Source organism: Sciurus vulgaris, assembly GCF_902686455.1.
Source record: "Sciurus vulgaris genome assembly, chromosome: 4".
Classification (NCBI taxonomy): domain Eukaryota; kingdom Metazoa; phylum Chordata; class Mammalia; order Rodentia; family Sciuridae; genus Sciurus; species Sciurus vulgaris.
Genome location: NC_136464.1, coordinates 172,685,572 through 172,704,543, shown reverse-complemented (window position 1 = coordinate 172,704,543; position 18,972 = coordinate 172,685,572). Strand labels below are relative to the sequence as shown.

The 18,972-nt window shown below is 36.3% G+C and overlaps 1 protein-coding gene across 2 annotated transcripts in view; it reads left to right on the top strand.

The window, feature by feature from the left end:
- The first annotated feature begins 623 nt into the window (after positions 1-623).
- Positions 624-18,972, top strand: part of UGGT2 (UDP-glucose glycoprotein glucosyltransferase 2) — a 212,494-nt gene continuing 194,145 nt past the window's right edge. For both annotated transcript variants that reach the window (XM_079137705.1, XM_079137704.1), the window contains exons 1-5: positions 624-869; positions 4,403-4,485; positions 9,510-9,640; positions 10,200-10,312; positions 16,179-16,353. In XM_079137705.1, the coding sequence (XP_078993831.1) occupies positions 712-869; positions 4,403-4,485; positions 9,510-9,640; positions 10,200-10,312; positions 16,179-16,353 (660 nt within the window). In that variant the 5' untranslated portion in view covers positions 624-711. The remainder of the gene's footprint in view (positions 870-4,402; positions 4,486-9,509; positions 9,641-10,199; positions 10,313-16,178; positions 16,354-18,972) is intronic.

The following is an 18,972-nucleotide window of genomic DNA, read 5'->3' as shown; positions in this document are numbered from 1 at the left end:
CGAAGGCGATGCCTATGCTGGACCACACTTTAGCGTCCAGACAGCAGCGTCAGCATCACCTGGGAACCTGAAATCGAACGCAAATTCTCGGGACCCGCTCGCCCGATCAGAAACGCGGGAGCCAGGCACAGCACTCGGTGTCGGCGGCCAGCGAGCAGCTCAAGACCGAGGTCCGCTGGTAAATCACGGTCTTCCACCGTGGCCTCACCTGCGGTCTTTAAAATACCCACCAGCCCGAATCTCTTCCCCCTCCCGAGAGCCCGTGCGGTGGGCTGAGCAGAGGCCTTTTAAAGCTCTGCCAGCAGCTTCTCATCCACCGTAACACTGAGGCCTCCGCGAGGCAAGTGCTGCACTCCTATAGCCTCGCTTTCCTCCCATGCAAGAGGCGGCCAACGTGCCGGGGGTCCCGCGCTTCGCCTGACGTCGCCTGTGCAGGCGGCCTAGCCTCGCCGGGGACCGCGCCCCTCCTCCCAGGTCGCACGACCGGCGCCCGCACCGCCCGGCCGCGCAGACGTGTCCGCGGGCGTCGGCCGGCGTGGGCTCGCGGGGGCTCCCGGACGGCGCCCCCCGGCACGCATGCGCGGGCTCCCGCCGGGTAACCGACTCCCGCTCCTCCCGCCGGAAGTGGGCGGCCACGCGCCGGGAGGAGCCGGCTGTGGCGTGGCGGCTGTGGGCGCGGGTCCGAGGGGCTCGGGCGGGCCTCTGCGCGCCATGACGCCGGCGAAGGCCGCCACCGCGGCGCGGCTGCTCCTGGTCTCCTCGGTGCTGTGGCTCTGGCTGCTGGGCGCCGGCACGGCCTCCGCGTCCAAGGCGGTGACGGCTCACTTGGCCGCCAAGTGGCCCGAGACGCCGCTGCTGCTGGAGGCGAGGTGGGTGCGGGCCGGGGCCTCGGCGGAGCCCTGCGCGGGGCGGGCGGGGAGCGCGCGGGGCCGTGCCGCCCGGCAGACCCGGCGCCTCCGCCTTGGCGGCCGCCTTTCCCGCTCGGCGCCTCGCCTCTGCTCCCCTGGCGCCCAGAGCATCACCGCCTCTCCCGCCCGAGCGCAGCCCCTCCGCTCCTCCGCAGTGCTCGCCTGCAGCTCCTTTCCCGCTCGGGGCGTACTCTACCTGTGGGTCTTAAAACTTCTCTGCCCTGGTTTAATTGATGTGGCTTTTATTAGCGTTTATGAAAGAGGAAAAGAATGGGCGGCGGATTGTGGCGTTTAATGCAAGCACTTCGACTGGGGCAGACAGTTGTGTTCGGATGGTACCGAAAAGCGCCTGGCTCATAACTGATCGTTGTCACCTCCTAGGTTTGCTGTGGGGAAGACAGCTTCTACAGATTTTTTTCCGTCTCTTTCACTGGAATCAGTTCACTAGGTATCAGTTACTCTGCAAGAACAAAACGACCCTGCCGAATTTTACCCCTTAACACTCCAGTGAAACTTAAGACTTCTTTTAGCCAGCAAGAAGACATTGTCTTTAACCAAAGCAGCAGTTTGTGGTCCCTGAAAAGAGACTTCATCACCTCAGATTACATTGCCTTTATTTGATGCTAAGTTTTTATTGGGTAAATGATTCTAGTTTTCTACAGTTTCTCCCAGAACTTGAGCCTGGATTTGATTCCACGCTTGGTTACAAATCATTCTAACTTTTTCCAACCTTAGATTGCTAATTGCAATGACTACGTTGTTTCAAGAGATAGATTTGGAATTCCTGTAGGATATCCTTGACATCCTTCACTATCTAGATCTAGTCCAATTTACTACTTTCATTGCTTGTAGTGGGCTGAAGGATGGTTCTCAAAAGGATATGTTCATGTCCTAACAAACCTTTGAGTGTCACCTTGTTTGTATAAAAGATCTTTGCAGTTGTAATTAAGGGTCAGCATGGGTTATATGATGGTTCCCAAATCCAGTGTCATTTTAACAGATGAATTTGGGAAAAGACCCTGTGAAGATGGAGTCTGATTGGCGTTCTGTAGCCTCAAGCCACAGAGCACCTGAAGCACTAACCTTGAAAGTGTCTCCCCTAGAGCCTTCAGGGGGAATAAAGCCCTGCCCATACCTTGATTTTTGGACATCTCATCCCCAGAATATTGAGAATACATTTTGTTTTGGGCAACTAAGTTTTTGGTAACTTGTTACAGCACCTCTAAGAAACTAATATAGATTTAGGTACCCAAAAGTGAGATGTTGCTATAACAAATTACCTAAAATTGTAGAAGTAACTGTGGAATTGGGCAGTGGCTGGAATTTTGAGCAACATGCTAGAGTTTAAACAGCCTGCTTGCTAAAACATGAATAGTGAGGGAGAGTTTGGTGAGATCTTAGAAAATGGGTAAGGAACATGGTAGAAGTAGGTGCTGTCATCTCAGAAAATACATGATCTGAACAGGAAATTAGTAGAAATATGAACATTGAAGACACTTCTGGCAAGGGCTCAGAAGAGGGGGACATGTTAAAACTAGAAAAAACTAGAAGGTGACACTTGTTACATACTGACAGTACTGGCTATCAATGAACTTGGTTAAGATGATTTTCAAGCAAGGTCCACCTGGTTTCTTCCTTGCTGCTGTAAAAGAAATGAGATTAGAAAAAAAAAATTAAGGAAAAAGGAGCTAACACTTGATCTGGAAGTTTCTCAGCCCTTTCATATTTTAGAGTATGTTCAAATTAAAAAATTCAGTGTGAAAATGTGTACTCTAGAGAGGTCAAGAGTGTGACATGACAACCTTGTACTGAATAGATTAGGCATGTGCTCACTCAACCATTTCAGCTGAAACCTGGCATGGAGAAAGAAATTCCAGAAGTGCTTAGAACAGTAGTATGATGAGGGAATAAGTGTGAGTACTTAAGTGATCACTTTGAAGAATCATACTTTTATCTGTAATTGAACAGTACAAGTTGAGTATCTCAAATCTGAAATGCAAAATGCTTAACAATCCAAAAGTTTTTGAATGCTGACATGTCTTCACAAGTGGAAATTTACACACCTGACCTAGTGAATCAATGCAGGTGCACTAAAAATGATGTAAAATTGCTTTCAGGTTATTTGTATATAAAATGTGTTTAGTCTTGGGTCCCATCCCCAAGATGTAATAATCTGTATATGCAAATATTCCAAAATATGGAAAAATTCAAAATGCTGAAATCCCAAGCATTTCACATAAGATACTCAACCTGTATGAGTATATTTAAGGTGTTTGCACAAGTCAATTGAATATTAAATGTTGCTTCCTATTTAAGATTTTGTGCCTTTTCAGGTCTTATCCTATTTACTATTTCCTCTTTTAGATTTTCTTTAAGCCTGTTGAACATCATTAATAGACATAGTTGTTTTGAAGTTCCTAATTAGTTTAAATTGCTGTCCATGTCATGTTTGTTGATGAATTAATAGGTCTTTGTCACCTCCATTTCCCATTGCATACACACAAGAAATTCTTGGATGTCCTCAGTATCCTCCATTTATATTAGCATTTGTTAAAATTTACCAAGGTCGGTGAGAAAGATAAAGTGAACACTAACAAAGGATCTGTAACGTATGTTTGGTGGCTATTTCTTTTGTTCTATACAGGACTAAATCTTTCATTATTTCTAAAAGATTTTGTTTTGTTTTGTTTTGTGGTGCTGGGGATTGAATCCAGGGCCTTGTGCATGTGAGGCAGGCACTCTACCAACTGAGCTATATCCCCAGCCCTCTAAAAGATTTTAAATGACTTTGGCCATTTTCTTACTCTATAAAAATGGCATCATCTTTGAGCTTTAAGGCTAAAGACCTAGTTCAATATACCAGTTTCCTGTTTTTTTTTTTTTTTAAACTAATGTCTCTTTCTGCTCCCCATATAAACAAGTAGTTAAATAAAATAGAAAATAACTTTTATGTTGTGTTTATAAACCAATTTTTCATAATGTTCCTATGTTCATATACAAATACACCAACAGTGTAACTCTGCATCATGTACAGCCACAAGAATGGGAAGTTACACTCCATGTATGTGTAATATGTCCAGATAGTCTACTATCCTGTATAAAAAGAACAACAAAGCACTTAAAAAACAAATTTTTGTTGATGAAAAACAGGTGATCTGAGTATGTGTATATGATTGTTTTTTTCCTTTATATAATTCTCTCTTCATTGCCATTGTTTCTTAGTGGTATTTCTTTTGAAGTAGTAAATTGTCTAGTAAGGAAAAGCCAGAAGTAATCTTTTATGCAGTCATTTCCTGCTGTGATTATGTGTATATGATTGAGAGTGTTACCTCAGTTAAGAATCATCCATTTGTTTTGTTATGTTACAATAAATGGAAAATAGTTATTTGACATTAGTTTTTGGAGGATTGTCATAAAATTATTTTGTTCTACGGTGTAGTTTATAGTATCTAAATCATTTTACTTTTCTATTAACTGATTACTTTTTTTAATAGTGAATTTATGGCAGAAGAAAGTAATGAAAAATTTTGGCAGTTTTTGGAAACTGTACAAGAATTAGCAATTTATAAGAAAACAGGTAGGTAATATGCAAATTTTAACTTAAAATCTGTGTTTATGTGCACACATTTGATATGTTTATTTAATGGTAACAATTAAGAGTGAGTACCTAATTAGGCTGGTAAACATTAAATTTGGAAAGGTGTTTTAATGGAAACTATTCCTATCACCCATTTCCAAAAATATAAAGCTTATTACTTTATTATAAGAAAACTCAGTAAATTTTGGATATTGCATTAAAATTAAGAAATCAGAATTGAGTAATGCTTTTTTACCTACTTTTCTTTGAAATACTGTTAGTTTTGTATCTGGTAATAGTACTTTTTTTTCTTTTTTTGATACCTACTTTTAGAGCAGTTTTAAGTTCATAGCCAAAGTGAGCAGAAAGTAGATTTCCTGTATACTCTCTACCCTCACACATGTATAGTCTCCCTTATTATCAGCATCCCCCACTAGTGTACATCAAGTATACATTTGTTACAATTGATGGACCTAGAGTAGCACATGATTATTATCCAGAGTCCACAGTTCACATTAATCTCCATTATTGATGATGTATACTGTATGAATTTGGACAAATGTATACTGACCTATAATACTGTATTTTTTTTCTGGGATATTTTTCTTCTTAAACACTTAAAGAGAATATTTTAATACTTGCTCTCAAAAAGTCAGGCAATCAGTATTTTCATTTCATTATAAAATATTTTTGACATACATCTGAAAGTATATCTGCAAACATGTCTTTCTCAGAACTAAGAAGTGTTTATTGTGCTTCTTAGGGAAGACCAGAAGATTAAAGATACCAAATTTGGGTTTTAGCAGCAGAAGCTAAAGGTTATTATTCTAAGGAAAGATTATTCTCTTGATAGATGGCATGAACATAGAATCCCATGAGAGTAAAATGCCAGTTTGACAGAAAACATTTTACTCTGTGATTAAGTAGTTTGTGATTTTTATTCCTGAGTGTGTGTGTGTGTGTGTGTGTGTGTGTGTGAGAGAGAGAGAGAGAGAGAGAGAGAGAGAGAGAGAGTATAATATATATATGACAGTTTCAAATGGTTTAGATGTTCATTTGCTAAGGCCTCAAGAAGACTTGAAGCTTAAAAATTTTATGGTTTAATAATATCTTTAAATAGATCAAACATGGCTTTAATAATATTTTAAACTGAAATATTTTAAAAATAAGTAACTTTCCCTTTCAAAATGTTTTCCTGAAAGATTTAATTATTTAATCTTTATTTTAGTTATAAAAGATGCTAGACAATGCTGGTAATACAGAGATGAGTAAATATGGTCTATGTTCTTGGGATAGCAAAAATGTGAAGTGTGCTTTTAGGTAATAAGAGCTTTAATAGGGGTATGCATAAAATGAAAGCACATTTAAAAAGGCACTTGCCAATATTTCTGAGAGCAGGACATTTCCAGTGATGAATGCTGGAGTTGAGTTTGAATGATTGTTTTAGTCAGCTTTCTTGCTGCTCTAAGAGACCTGACCAGAACAATTTTAGAGGAGGAAATATTTATTTGGAGCTCATGGTTTCAGAGGTCTTGGTCTATAGCTGGCTCCATTCCTCAGGCCTCAAGGAGAGGTTGAACAAAATGACTGAAGAGTGTGATCACATGATGACCAGAAAGCAGAGAGAAGAGACTTCCGCTCACCAGAAACAAAATATATACCCCAAAGCTATGCCCCCAGGTACCCATCTCCTCCAGCCACACCCTACCTACCTGTCTTCAGTAACCACTCGATCCTATCAGGATTAATTCACTCATTGGGTTAAAGCTCTCATAACCCAATCATTTCTCCTCTAAACCTTCTTGCATTGTCTCGCACGTCAGTTTTTGGGGGAACACCTCACATCCTAACTATAACAATGATAAATAGAATTAGCCAGGTGGTAGGGAACATAGGAGTGCTAGAAATGAAGTAGAATATGTGGAAGAATTTGACTACTTAGTAATCTTTCGGATCATGTGGAAAATTTTGTTTCCGCATTTGTTTTAGTAAACAGTTGTAGTAATAAGGTACACATAGACTAGATTTATATGCCAGGTTTTCATAATAGTTTTAAAAAATCCAATGTCAACTTTTCTCTCACCTAAAACCTCAGTGTATATATCTTAAATCTGCTCTCAGTACATGCTTTGACCTTATCCAGTGCTATTTTTTTTAATTGGAGAACCAATTTTAAAAATATGTCACTTTTGAACTGGTCAGTTGCTTAGCTATGGTGTATTTTTGTACCTAAACAAAGAGAAATACTTGGACAATCTGATGGCAGATCATTAACAAATGGGAATTTGAACTCTATTTCAAATACTTATGTATGTATTGATGCCTTAAAAATTCAAGAGGCAAGGTATTAGTTAACCTTTGTAGTTTTCTGTGGTGAATTAGAAATGTCAACCAAGATTTATCTGATTACAAAGTCCCTGTTTATTTTTACTTCTCTATGTTCAATATTTAAGAGGGCAGTTATCAAAGTCCTTGAAGATTTTAACGGTTTCTGTACAAGTAAAGTGTTCATATATTATGTGGGGTGATCAATTTTAGTTAGCCAATCAAGTATATGAATATTAAGTACTTCCTACTTTTTAACAAATTATTAATGGTTTTGAGAACCATTTCACTGGTATAGTAATCGAGGTTACACTAGGATAAGGTATGAGTTGAAGTTGAGAAAGTAGAGGTAACTTTTGAGTTCTTCAAGATATTTGACTGAAGGGAAAGGAGCTGTGTAGGCTACTGCTATTTTTAAATGTTAGTGTGATTTTTGTATACTAGTTGCCAGTGGACAGCAATCAAGTAGAAGGTGAGTTTGAAGATAAAGGAAGAGAATGTTGAAAAGGCAAAATAATTATCAGCAGGTTAGTCGGTAAGCATGAATTTAGTTAAAAACGACACCTAAAATAACCCAAGGCATTTGTTTCGTAAGAGATGATTTTACTACTTAAAGTACAGAATTTCTCTTTCTAAAACTGAGATTCTATAACCATCACTACATTAGGGACAACCTTGACAAATTTAATGTCTGTGGGGAGGCAGTATTCACATTCATATCTGTTGACTATTATTTGTGTCCCTGGATAATCAGTCCCAACTGGTGTAGTCATATTTTAGTTATGTTATTAATTTTTTTCTTGTCCTTCAAGCTATTATATCTTCTAAAGATCATTTTAAAATAACATTTCTGATCTGTTATGTGTTGCTTTCACTATCGAAGATGAATCTTTATCTTGCATTATTTTCAGATTCTTAGGGGGGAAAACTGACCATAACACCTTAGTTCTCAGAGTTCACCTACAGTTTGTTAAAGAAGTAGGAGTGAAAGAGTACACCTATTCTCATAGTTGGCTATTTAAAATTACTGGACTAGGAAAATATTGTCTAGAATGAAGAGACTCTCTTATTAAATATAAAAGAAATGACTGAATATATATTCTGTGTGTCAGGAGTGGAAATGAAGAATTGAAAGACTACAAAAGATCCCTGCTTTTAGTTTGTAGCCCCAGTTGTTTATAGACTTAAATAACTATGTAAAATTTTATAGTTTAGAGTAGTGATCTAAAGATTGTATAAAGTTCTATCAGTGTATAACATGACTAGCCTTGGGAAATTAGTGGAAAATCTTTCCAAACAAATGATATTTAAACTGAGACTTGATGAGCAGGGTTTTACCAAACATGAATCTCTCCTCCCCTCCTGCATTTCATACCAAATGAATGACAGTGTGTAGACCTGAGTTCTTGGCTGCCTCTTCAATTTGTTGGTTCACCTACTGTAACCAGTAATGAAAGGACTAGTGACCCTGCCTTCCCTTTGCTATTATGTGATTCAATTCACAATACTTTCTCAGTCTTTGTTAAGTATACGTGTCTACTACTTTGTTGATTTCAATGAGTCTTTTTCTCTTGGCTAATTATGAGGGATCACTGAGTTTATTTTAATTTCCCCTTTATTACATTTTTGCTACTGGTATATTTTTCTGCTTCATGAAAACATACATTTTTTATAGTTAGTCTTCTGTCAATGTTAACCTCTTAATCTTGTCTTTTTATTTCTCATTTAAATATATATAGGATTCATAATTAGACTTTATGGTAGTTTCTTTATTCCTTGTGTATATAAAGTTTACTCTTATTGAGGCTCATGAATAATGGCCCTTGACTTCTTCACATGCATACATAACTGCTCATGTATGAATATTACATTTTTATGTACACCCTAAGATTTTAAACTTTGGAGTCCCATAGTTTTACTAGAGAACATTGCAATGCTGACATTTCATGTGTTTAGTTTTGTGTAGGTATGTAGATTCCTTCTATTTAGTTTGGGAGACTGCTTATATTATAATTTTTATTCATTCTAGTCTATTCCCTTTATTTTTTGCTTTAGGTACTACAAGTATACCTATTGCAGATTTCATTTGTTGACTACTATGTCTATCACTTAACTCCCCAATATTTTTTCCCTTCTCCTTTTTCTTTCATTATTCTTACTTTTCCCTTGTGTATTGCTCTGTTTTTCCTACTGTTTTTATTGGTATCTATTTACTGTTACATTACATGTAATTAATTTCGTCTAGCATTTTTTCTATTTTTTCTTGCACTCTTCTATAACTGCTTTCCTATCCCCTTTTTTTGTTGTCTCATTTCTGAGAAAGATATTATCTAGTGATATAAGCGGTTTCAGCCACCCCCATTTGTGATCCCTCTTTGTACCAGGGAACCATGATCCTTAAGGAACTTCTGTGCATTACCCTAACTCTGCCTTTTTTAATATGAGAAGTTTTTCAGTTGGTAACTACACTGGGTTGGTCTGAAATGGTGGCATCTCTCAAATAGATTTTAATGGCAAGATTCACAATTGATTCATTGGACATCACTGAAAGATTCAAAATAAAGTTAATAATAGAGTGCTTGATTTTTTTTTTTTCTCTAACATCATCCAAACTTCAATGACTGACATTAAGTTAACTGTGCAATGAGGAATGTGCTGTTGTGTTGGTTATAAAATATTAACTTTTTTTCTATTTATAGAATCAGATTATTCCTATTACAATTTAATCCTGAAGAAAGCTGGACAGTTTTTAGACAATTTGCACATCAATCTCTTGAAGTTTGCCTTTTCTATAAGGGCATACTCTCCAACTATTCAGATGTTTCAACAGGTATGTAAAAATACCCAGATTATGTTCAACAGAGAGGCATGTTACCAGTGTACATAAAGCTACTTAATGTGAACATCTTTGGTTTGAAATTGTCTAAAACTTAAAATACTTGGTTCCATAATCTATCATTGGTTATATTATTGTTGATTATAATTGATATATGCATAATTTTAGTTTTTGGAATAAGAAAATTATAAAGATACATCATCACTGAAATTCTTGTTTTAGTAGATGGACACAATAACCTTTATTTTTACTTATTTATTTGTATGTGGTGCTGAGAACCAAACCCAGTGCCTCACACATGCCAGGCTCTACCAAGTTACAATCCCAGCCCTGTAATAAAAATCTTAATCTTTTGAAGAACTTGAAACATGTATTTCCTACAATAAAGTTGATTTTATTAAAATGTTTTAGATTCTACCTACATATAGATTTTTTTACTTTAATTAGACCAATAACTTAATAGTAGTTGATGGGTTATTTTAATCAAAGTAATGTGAGTTTTTAAAATTATACTATAATTAACAACTGTAGCTAAATATCTTTGAAATCTTAGATTGCTGCTGATGAATCACCACCAGATGGTTGTAATGCATTTGTGGTTATCCATGAAAGGCACACCTGTAAAATTAATGAGATTAAAAAGCTGCTGAAGAAGGCTACTTCAAGGTAAAATAATAGTCAAGAGTAAAAGAAGTGGTTTATAAAGAAGTGAGTTGAAATAGCAGAAATTTTAATATTCTAAAACATTGTATATTTAACAATGTGATATATGTTGAAAAACGAGATTATTTTGTCTGAATTAGCTTTTGACTTTGGAATACAGATTATACCACAATACCATAACATATGAGGTATATATGGTTTGTATAAATGTTTTTTGAAGTAAACATGTGAAACTTTCAGTTTATTTAGAATGTATCTCTGTATAAACTGAAGGCCTGGGAATAACAAAAGTAACTTAAAAAATAAAATAAATGGAATTGCTTTTTGTAATGTGTTACTCAAGACATTTTATAAGTAAAAGCAATCAGAAGGGAATTATTTATAGTTTTGAACAAAGTAACACCTAGCAATATGTGTTTTATTTTCTGTTTAAAAATTTCTCTTGATGGGGCTGGGGAGATAGCTCAGTCGGTAGAGTGCTTGCCTTGTAAGCACAAGGCCTTGTTTTGGATCCCCACCTCCCCAAAAAAAAAAAATTTCTCTTGAAATAGCTTCTTATAGTCATATTTAGTAACTCATGTTAATACTTATTTGTTATAAACCTTTTCTAATATTTTCCTGTAGTTCATACTGATTTTAACATACAGAAGGCTTTTATTAAGTAGCCAAATTTTTCCTGGGTATGACTTTTACATTGTTTTTTTATTTAGTAAATTCTCTGAATTGGTTTTGGAAAAAATGGTATTTTTCCAATGGTTTTCTTTTTCCTGTTATTTTAAAATTTTAATTCATCTAATTTATTTTCACCAAAATATAAAGATCCAATAAAAAATTTTCCCTAAGATAGTAGTCAGTTATGTATTATGTTCATTATATTATGGTTTTCCTAGATGTTTGTTCTGTTCCATTATGTATTTTTATTCCTGTTTTTCCCCAGGAATTGAATCTAAGGCCTTGTATATGCTAAGCACGTGCTGTATCACTTTATCTCCAGGTCTTCCCCGACCCTCCATTTTTGAAACAGGTCTCACTAAATTGCCCCATCTGTATTCAAACTTGGAATCCTCCTGCCTCAGTCTCCTATGAAACTGGGTACAGGTGGGCACCACCATGCCCAGTTCCAATTATGTATTTCTTACGGCAGTGCCGTACTTATTTAGTATTTTCTGCTGTACAATTAACTATCCGATAGGGCAGTTTGTTTCATTTTTGCTGCCTTTTGTTTTTCCAAAAATTTCTTAGTACTTGGCAGTAACATTAGAATCCTTCCCTCTGCCCTCTGCCCCCAAATCCTGGTAGGGCTTAATTTGAATTATGTTGAACATATTGGTTAATTTAGGAAGAATTTAAATCTTTATTAACTCTTTCATCAGATAACATGGTATGTCTCTAGTCATAATTTCTGAATGATTACTTTATTTGTGTTTTCATCTATTAAGATGAATATTAAGTTTTTCATCACTGGACATATTGATGTTTTTGGGTATATTTTTAAATGTTTGCATTTCTAACAAAATTGCTCATTGATGGTATGGTATTTTAAATTCCTTTCTAAGGAGGATTACTTTGTTCTCATGTATCTGTTTTACCAAATGAGATTAGCCATACATTTATTTAAATTTTTTTTCAGAATCATTCTAGCTTTATATAGTGAATTAGGCAACCATGTTAGTCTTACTCTGAACAAGTTGATTGATATAGGAGTTATCCATCTTTTATAGTATTAATAGGAACTATAAAATTGTTAGTATGAGTACATGTTTTTCTTTGTTGAATTTTTAAAGGAAATGTTAATAATTTATAAAATTTATTGTCATTGATTTCTGGTTTTATATTTTTTGTTAGATTTTAGTTTTTTGATAGAAACTAATATATCCTGTCCAAAAAAAAAAAAAAAAAAGATGTTGGGAGAGAGGCCATCTGCCATGGGCTTTGTGTGAATTCTTGCATATTTTTTTCTTGATCTGACCAACAAAAAACACAAGGCCCTTTACCTGGGTCATTTCTCAGAATTGTGCTTAAAGCCTTGAGGATTGAGGTACTTCTTTTCAGGAATCAGGGAGGAAGCAGGCTTGTTTACTGATTGCTGAAAACAGTGCTTCCCCAATTCCAGTGTTCCTCAGGTGAGTCTTTCACCCACTGTTTGTAGTGTGGGATAGCCAACTGGGTCCATATTTTGTTACTCTCTACAGATCTAAGGGGGCAAACATGCTCATACTGCTTGCTGTGTCTTGAGCAATGGTGTCCTTTGTCTTTGACACAAGTCTCATCCTGTCTTCTTCCTAAATCCCATGAATGCTACAAGGTTAACTTACTAGTTTGCAAGTTGGGCAAAATCAAATCTTAGACTTATAGAGATCTTTTCAGTTTTGGAAACAAAGATGGGATGTCAACAGACACACGAATTTCTAGGAAAGGAAAGACAAGGAACCCATGGGCTGAGGAGAAAAAAAGGTCTATTCTTTGGTCACCACTGCCCACCACACTCTCCCTCTTCTCTGATGGCTGATAGCAGTCTTCTGATTACTGTAATAGTCCCTGACCCACATTTTGTGACCCACATTCCTGTAGGAAAAGGTGCCCAAACTTCTGTACATTGTTTTAGCTCCCACCAATGTGTAAAATACCAAATGTGTATTTGGTATTTTAATTGTAAGTGCTTACTTGTGAGATCATGAAGTCTAGAGGGAGACTCTCAGGGGCTATCACATGGACTATCTATTCCAGGGCAGTTTAGAAATAACAAAGAATCCCAAGAGGTGTGAGAATAATCACAGCTTCAGTTATATGCTTAATAATTACTGGACTACCTGGAGAAGTTGTTTCCAAGTACAACATTGCCACCTGCCTGACTCTGCTGCTAAATACATCCTTTTTTAAAAAAGCAGCTCTTAGCTATCTCTAAGCACTTAGAAAACTGGAACACCTGACCCCTGGAAGCCTCATGACTGTCATCTGACTTTAATATTTGGGCATAGGTCAACTAGGGTTCAATGACAAAGGACCCCAAAAGCTCTTAAATATAGATGGTGTATTTAAGAGCATAGCTGCCTGGCCCTAGCATGGTCTCTGGTATAAGTGAAAATGTAGCAACTCCTTTGGGGCAAACCAAATGCCCCATTCCACTACTTGAAGTAAAATAGTTAGTTCAATGGGACCCTCAATTCAAAATAGTTTCCCCCAAATACCTGATCTAGGTTACTGATATGTTCAGCTAAGTTAAAAACTGGTAATCTGGGCTACTACAGCTGCCTTTTAGCCAAGCACCAGCTGTGTAAAACCAAATGCTTACGTAGCCACTCCACTGGTCAAAATTCAAGCCACTCCTCTTTTCCCCGACTCCTTGATAACACTTCCTACATTTACACTGACTCTCTGGCTATTGTTGCCTACCTGGTCTAGTCTGTCACTTGGAAGACACAGTCTGGAAGATTAACGGCATCACTCTTTGGGGATATCTGCCATAAAAATAAATTTCAACTGCAAGTCCAGCAGTGTGGTTTACTTCCGTAGAGGCACACAGTCTGGGCTTATTTTCTGATAAATCTGAGTGGAGGCAGGCTCCTTAGCAAGAAGGCAGCACCCAGACTAGTGCTCTTACTACCTGAATCCATCATTAGGCAGCACAATAAAGGACCATATGTTTAATGTGAAAGCTGTCACAGCATACCTTGTGACTTCTATTTAGAGATGATCGATTTGCCCTATGGTGAAGGAGACCATATTGTATAGGACTCCACTCACTGGTGGCAAACTATGTCAGACCTTCGACTCTGTTCTTGGTGTTACCATCGTCAGTACTTTTCAGGCTGTACTTCACTGCCTAAATCTAGTCTGCTAACTCTGACCATGCCATGGTGGCCCTTAAAACTAAACAGACATTTGGAGTTTTCCAGATCATCTACAGCCTGACAGTCATGTGCCTGATCTCACTGAGACCACCAGCATTGAATCAATAGTTAAGTATTGTGTGAACATTCCTTGTTGTCTGTGATTCATAAGTATGATTTTATTACACTGGAATGTCTTCCTTGAATTTAAATGAAAGATTTGACTCTGCCTTGCTCACCTCTGCCTGGTCCATATACTTTAGTACAGCAGTTTAATCTCTGAATGTGATCACCCTCAGTATTTACCTCTTGTCTGCCGCCTATGAAGTAATTGTGATAAATGAGGTGGGAAACTATAGATCTAGTTTAAAAATTCAGGATGTCATTGCTGGCCATAATGCATCTTTCCCTCTGCCAATAATAATCTGTTTGTCCTGGTTGGTATATTAATATAGTACTCATATAGGTGCCCAGCCAAAGGAAGCTTAATTAAGGACTCCAAACTTTTGTTTTAGCCTAACCCCCTAAATTGTTTTGTTGGAAACACTTGGTTCCAGATCATGACCATGGCCACTTAGTTGAGATTACTTGCCAAGTGCACCTATAGTGGCTCATACAGGCCAAAGTGTGGGACATAATGGATCTTTGTAAGTTTTTTTTCTTTTAAATGCCCTTATCTCATTTGAATCTAATTCTTCCCAATGAAAGTATGCATGCAAGTAGAGAATGGTTAGAAAATAGGTAAAATTGTTGGTGTTGGGATGAAAGACATTGATTTCATGGCTATTGAGGAGAACTTCAACCCCATACCTGGGAAGTGAGTTGCTTAGACTCTGGAGAGTAAAGGAAGATCTTTGACCCCAAGTCCATCACAGCAGCCTCTCAAAACCGTCATGTGGTCTTTCCAAATTGACTAGTAGCTGACTGAAAATCTCACCTGCTGCTGGGTTTGTCACCATCTCTGTAATATGAACATGGCCAGTTCTGATCCATTATTTTTCTATCATTGGCAGCTCCTGAGCACATATTTTCTCTCCCTCAAACCCATGTGTAAATATGACCCAGCAGAAAATTGTTTAATCTTACTAATACAAATTAATGTATTTTTTCTGTTTCCTGAGCAACCTTGAGTTATGCCATAATGGTGATTGAGGCAGCAACTACTAGATGATCCAGATCTAGTTTAACAACATTTTTCCAACTGGAGTGACATGTATCACCTTAGGTTTAAATGTTTGTATTTGGGAAAAGTGGGCCCAGAATGTTTCTACTGAGGGTAAAGATTGTTTTGGGACCCATTTCTTGCCCTTAGTGATATTTGCAGTAACAGTGAAGTTTAGCAGGTTCATTTAAACTCTTATGCAGGTTATAATGGATACTCTACTGGCCTTACACTACATCCTGTCTGAAATAGATGTACTGGTTTGCTTGAGACTTACTCATAGCTGATTCTGAGACCCTGGGAGTGTGGTCAGGTTGGCACTGTTGGCCACCTCCTGCTACCTGGATTCCTGATGGTAGTTGTCATAATTAAATCCTGGTGAGACAAATTCAATATATCTACTCTAACAAATAAGATGTCAAAGTCTGTTTATGATAAGGATCATAAACATAGATCATAGGACTCCTGTTTCTGGGATTGTTCTTAATGATTTCATTACTAGTTGTTTATACTTTATATTGTTAATCTTTGTATAAAGTAATACCTTTGTATTTTCTTTTAATATTTGGAAACTTTTCAGGAAATGTGAGCTATAATGAAAAGTTATTCTTATTAAATTTTATTTCATTGAAAATTGTTGTGATATTGTTTAAAGATAACCTTATTGAAAAGTAAAATCTTTAATGTTCAATTTTGAATTAATCAAATTTCTTTTCCATCTTTAATAGAAGTTATACCTACAAAGTCATCACAGGAAATTTTTTTTCTGTGATTATACTATGAATTGTTTGATAAGCAGAAATTATAAAGTATCATACTGTATGTCTGATATGCTATTGACTTTCTTTTAAAAATTTGTGCTTTGTTTTCATTTTAGGCCCAGGCCTTATCTATTTAAAGGAGATCATAAATTTCCTACAAACAACGAAAACTTACCAGTGACTATTCTCTATGCAGAAATAGGCACCAGAGCTTTTGTTGAATTTCACAAAGTATTGACTGAAAAAGCTCAGAATGGTAAAATTCTGTATGTTCTTCGCCATTATATTCAGGTACGTGCTTGTTTTTTAGAATATTATTTTGGCTAAGAAAAATAATTTATTGGTAATTTCTTTACTAGTTTTACATAGTAGTTTTCTCCAGGATAGCTGTTTAAGATTTTAAAATGTAATACAATAAACGTGAATTTTATGTGGAAAAATATATTAGGATTCTGTTTTCTCAGTATCATATTATAATCCTTTACCCTTAGGCATCTGTCACAGTATAAGTATTTAAATTTTGATTTAAAAAATACTTCAATAATGTGTGTAAAATATGCTAAAACTGTTATCTTTGATAAAAATGTATCAAGAAAAAATCTTGATAGCATATATATATTAGGTCAGATTGCTAAGCGTAATATAGGGAATATTCAATCCTATTTCTTTTAAGAGATGACTACTTTCTCAGATTTCTTGCTAAATGTGTTTTATTGTCCTGTACTTTCCCAGCTTCCTGTTGCTGTCACACTCATCACATTATTGTTTCCATAACAGTTATACTGTGGCTCAAATTTATTTCTTTAACACCTCCCCCCTTCCACACCAGAGCATAATAGTCTTGGAGAAAAAAGTTGCTTTTTATAAAAAAAATTTCCAACATGGAGGGTGCTTGATTTGCATTTCCCAAGTTATTAATGATTTATATATTAATACATAATGTAATAAAAGAATTTCAGATATTTGTAAATTGCCTGTCCGTGTCCTTTGCCTATTAGATTTTTTCTAATCATTGATTTATAAGTATTTTTCATATTTTGATTACTCGTTTTCTTTGATACTTTGCAGACATCTCCTAGTGTATTTATGGTCTTTCTGGTATTTAAAAAATAGTTTGACATCTTACACTGAGATCAAATATTAATTGGGATGTCAGATTTATCTAACTAAATGATATTCTTCATAATGTCATAAAGACATTCTCATCTTTTGCTATAACGGGGTTAATTTTCTGTTCTTTGTTTTAATACATCAGAATTTATTTTACTATGTTATGGGGTACAGATGTAAATCTGTTTTCCATATAAAAAGTCATTGGTCACCACCTAACTCATTTAACAGTCAAGAATTTATTTCACCCATCATATCTCAGGTTTTCATATAGGCATGTATTTTAGATTTTTTTATATTCTAGTAATGTATATGTCTATTCTAAAATAACAATTTAAATTGTTCTGGCTTTAAAATAACATCTTGATGTCTGATAGTACAGCTCTGCCTATTTTTTGTTTTTCTGAATACCTTGGCTGTTTTTGCATGGCTTGAATCTATGTTGATTTTAGAATCAGTTGACCAGTTTCATTGAAACATTTTGTGTAGGAATGGAGAGACTTGCCCGTATATATTGGGCTTTGTCTACTGTGAACCAGCTAGGTATCTCTTTAAAAATTATCACCAGGCACAATGGTGCATGCCCATAATCCCAGCAGCTCAAGAGGCTGGGACAGGAGGGTCACAAATTCAAAGCCAACCTCAGCAAGTTAGAGAGGCCATAAGCAATTTAGTGAGACCCTGTCTTAAAACAAAAAATAGAAAAGAACTGGGGTTTTGCTCAGTGTTTAAGTGCCCTGGAGTTCAATCCCTGGTATCTCCCCTCAAAAAAATTATCATCTGTGATATACAGTATGGATTTCAGTAGTCATATAGTCATGTCAGTCACCTTCGTACCATCACACTCATGGATTTTTGTGAAACATGTTTTTAGTTCACTTGGATAAATACCTAGTAATGCTATTGCTCAGTTATGTGGTAAGTCAACATTTATAATAAACTGTACAATATAATAAACTTTACTACCATTTTGCATTTACCCCAGCCATAAGAGTTATGCTTTATTTCCTGACCATCATTTGTTAATAGCAGTGTTTAGATTTTAACCACTTTATTAGGTATACCATGGTATTTCCTTGTGGTTTTAATTTTCTTTTCCCTGATGACTAATGAACTTGAGTGACTTTTGTAACTTTTTATATGTGTTTTTTTTTTTTTTTGCCACATGTATACATTTTTGGTGAACTATCTTTTGTTGAATTTTAAGAATTCTTTACATGTTTTGGATACAAGTCATTTATCAGATATGTGATTATACCAATCTGTTACTCAGCTTGTCATTTTTTCAGTATCTTTTGCCGAGAAGAGGTTTTTAATTTTGATAGTCCAGTTCATCAATTTTTTTTCTCTCATTTATTTTATTTTTAGTCTTGTTATCTAACAGTTTATCGCCCTCAAGGTCATACTGATTTTCTTCTAGAAGTTACTTTTGAATTTATGATCCATGTTTAATTTTTGTGTAACTGCGAGTTGTTCATTTTTCTGTGTATGGAGTCCAGTTCTAATGTCATTTTTTGAAATACTGTCCCCCTCCACTGAATTTCTTTTATACCCTTATATAATTGACTTATTTGTGTGCTGTTTCTGGGTTCCCTATTCTATGTCACTAATCTATAGTCGTCTCATTGATAATGCACTGTTTCATTACTGTAGCTTTTTAATCCCTGAAATCTGGTTTTATGAATCCACCAGCTTCTTTATTCTTTTTCAGAATTATTTCAATATAGTTCCTTTGCCTCTTCATGTGAACTTTGGATTTGGCTTGTCTGTATGTGAGGGGGAAAAGAATATTGCTGTCCT